The sequence below is a fragment of the Atta cephalotes genome (assembly GCF_000143395.1).
Source record: "Atta cephalotes unplaced genomic scaffold scaffold00081, whole genome shotgun sequence".
Taxonomy (NCBI): domain Eukaryota; kingdom Metazoa; phylum Arthropoda; class Insecta; order Hymenoptera; family Formicidae; genus Atta; species Atta cephalotes.
In genome coordinates, this window is record NW_012130145.1 from 149,835 (window position 1) to 153,216 (window position 3,382).

Consider the following 3,382-nt stretch of genomic DNA (forward strand, 5'->3'; position numbering starts at 1 on the left):
GATATTATATGCCAGAGCTCTGATTGGACGGCTCGTTATTCTATTGCCTGTGCTTATTGCCTGTGCTTATTATTAAAGATTATTATTATTTAAGATTTTATCCTCTGTTCTTTTTATTGTGCGGTATCCTTAGGGTGAAATCACACAATGCAAAAAACTACTGCGGAGTAGAAAAGGCATCATAGAAACAATCGATCAGCATTATTTTGCGTTATTCCGAATAGCGCTGATTGGTTGCTTCTATGACGCATTTTCTATTCCGCACCGTGTGATTTCATCCTTAAGCATGCCTAGCCGCTTTGCCGTCTTGAACTCGCCCAATGAATCGAGTTTCTCGATGATTCGATTCTTGAGTATGAAAAGAATTGATTCTCGAGTCAGAATCTATTCACGTTTCTTGCACCTTGTGAACTTCGTATTTTCTTTTTCTCTCCTTTCAACGCCCGAATATATATTTATCCTGTTTTAAGTGCAAACATTTTTGTGAATTTCAAACAACGCAAACAAATCTAATTATTTCGTATCTTGTTAGTGATCCGATACCGAATGATCTGAACCTATTTGTTGTATTTTTTTTTTTTCAAATATTTACCAACGAAAATGCTGAAGTGTGTAATCTGTGGTTGTAGCGATTTTTTTAAAACGTCTGGTTATTCCTTTTGTATGATATGTCAAACGCAAAGCCAGGTAATGTTCTTTACAAATGCGTATACACGTGTGTATACGTGTGAGTACGTTTTGAAAAGGGTTATTATTTAGAATAGTCCCCTCACTTCTGATTTTGATAAAATTAGACTTATTCGACGCGTTTTTGCACGAAACCAAAGAATTTGTAAGAAAAAATATTTGATCGGCTCCGCAAACTGAGATATTAAGCGTTAAAGATGATTATTGAGGTTAGGATATTTGTTATACCGACGAGATGTAGCGATAGTAATTGTTTTAGCCTCATCTTCGCGTTTTTGTAGGATATGAACAAATTTGACAAAAAAAAGTGTTGCTCTGTCCCGCGAACGAGTTATTGATTGTTGAAATTGATATTCAGGTTAGGAAATTTGTCGCATCTATAATATAGATATATCTATAGTATAGTACAGTTACACAAATTCTCTGCTTTAAAAATGCAAATTTTCTCCTTTCCTTCCTCTTCTTCAGCGGATTTCGGCCTCTACAGCAAGGCCAAGTACCACGGGATACAAAAATCAATTGAAGAAGATCTGTGGTCAGAGAGCTTTTCTCAGCTCAATTACAGCTTTCAAAAGGAGTTGCCAGCGCTTGTTTCTCATTGAAGCAACTGTAGGAGTTTAAGATAAATGTTGCCTTAAAAATACATTTACATATTATTTTCTATATAATTTTTATTTTTACAGTAGAAAATTTATTTTTAAAGCAGAGAATTTATGCTTTTAAATTGTAGACAAATACCTAACTAAAATAAAAATTACATAGAAAATAATATATTCTTAAAGCAGAGAATTTATATAATTAAAATGGAAAATACTTATTCTAGTCTCAAGTACATGTTGCATGACTGTGCTGCTGTATCTCATCGTTATAATAGATATCCTAACTTCAATAGTCATCAACTTTAAAGCTTAATATCCCGATTCGTGGAACGGACCTAATGTTTTTTTTCTTATGGATTCTTTTGTTTCATACAAAAATGCATCGAATAAGCCTAATTTTATTAAATTCAGAGATGAGAGAAATCGGAGATGAGAGAACTATTTTAAATAATTACGTTGAGAAGAACTAGCAGTACAATTTCAATTTTCATTTGTTTAGGACATTGGAGAAGAAGTAGAGTATGATTTACCTATAAACAATACTACGAGATTGCGAAAAACAAAAATCTATCGTACAAAACGTGATAGAACAGGTTTATCTTTATATTTTGAAAAAATAACTATTATATATATTAGTTTATATTATAATACATAATGATAATCAAACATTTCAATTTCATTTGATTTATAATCAATAAGATATTTTCTTGCATAGATGTGGAGAGCAGATGGACATCTTGGGAATTATATAATTTTGTTTTAATTGGTTTGACAAATGAGCTTATTGAACTTGGTGTATCAGCCGATATAAAAGTAACAGTGCTACAATTGTGGGCAAGATATTTGGGAAAACTAGAAGTAGCTTTTGTCTCTACAGAAAAGAAAGTGATACCAAAATTAGCTAGAAGATATCAGAAAAGGTCATTATATATTGTATATCAACCATTTATTTCAAAATTTCTGTAATGATGAAATATTTATCAATGTATTTCTTTTATTTATTTCATTTTCTTCAGGAATTCTTGAAATATTTGTAAAAATTAACTGTTTATAAAAAATTTTAATTAATCCTAAAATTGAGAATAATAACATAATACATTTTTATAGAGATGCTGAAATTCTATATGGCAGAATTCCAAAGAGACCCCAAAAACGAATAAAAACTGAAAGCACAGCAGATTCTACAATTATTTATCCAAACGAAAGAACCTCTTTAAAAGAATTAAATAGGAGTAAAGTATGATACAACAAACATAGCTAATGTAATGTATTTGTAAAATCTAATTTCTGAAAATTTATTAACAATATAATATGTCTTGTGCATAGAAACTAATGGTTACTGCAGACTATGATAGATTTATGCGGTCACAAGTAAGCTCAGAAGAAGATGCACATTCTAGTGAACAATCTTTTAAAAATATAAGGTAAAAAAACAAGCACAAACAAGGAATGAATTGTATGAAAGAACTAGGAAAAAAGAGTGATTGCACTCTCTCCATTATTTTTTAATATTTTTTAATATTTTTATATATTTATGCTATATATATTTTTTATAGTATATATATTTATATTTTTTTTTCTATATACATATATATGCAATGTATAGGATAAAATTTAATTCAGCTGCTAAAAAGGAGAAGCATAAAATAGAGAATATGGCAAAAAAAGTGTCAAGATCCAAACGCAGCAAATACAAACAAAATCATGTAACGACTCAGTATAAAACAAGTCCAGAATTAATAACACCTACCAAGTTATGGGCAATCTTGTATTTGGCATTAAGAATTCATAATCAGGATATACATTTAAGTGATATGATAAGGTAATTTATAGATCTTTTTGTAAGTTTCAAGTTTCACAATAATAAGATTATGAATTAATGTATATATTGTATTACTGTAAACACTATTTGTTAATGTTTTTTTACGTTTAGCTCCATTATATACATTGTGTTTGCTTTTTTTTAATATTTTTTATATATTATATATATATATATATATATATATATATGTACACACGACGCGCGCGCGCGCGCGCACACACACACACACACACACACACACACACACACACACACACACACACACACATATATA

The 3,382-nt window shown here is 29.9% G+C and overlaps 1 protein-coding gene across 1 annotated transcript in view; it reads left to right on the forward strand.

Annotated features, from left to right (window-relative positions):
- The first annotated feature begins 600 nt into the window (after positions 1-600).
- LOC105624509 (TATA box-binding protein-associated factor RNA polymerase I subunit B) overlaps positions 601-3,382 on the forward strand; it is an 11,104-nt gene continuing 8,322 nt past the window's right edge. The window contains exons 1-6 of the mRNA XM_012205869.1: positions 601-687; positions 1,786-1,879; positions 2,002-2,206; positions 2,394-2,523; positions 2,613-2,710; positions 2,893-3,108. Coding sequence (XP_012061259.1) covers positions 601-687; positions 1,786-1,879; positions 2,002-2,206; positions 2,394-2,523; positions 2,613-2,710; positions 2,893-3,108 — 830 coding nt within the window. The remainder of the gene's footprint in view (positions 688-1,785; positions 1,880-2,001; positions 2,207-2,393; positions 2,524-2,612; positions 2,711-2,892; positions 3,109-3,382) is intronic.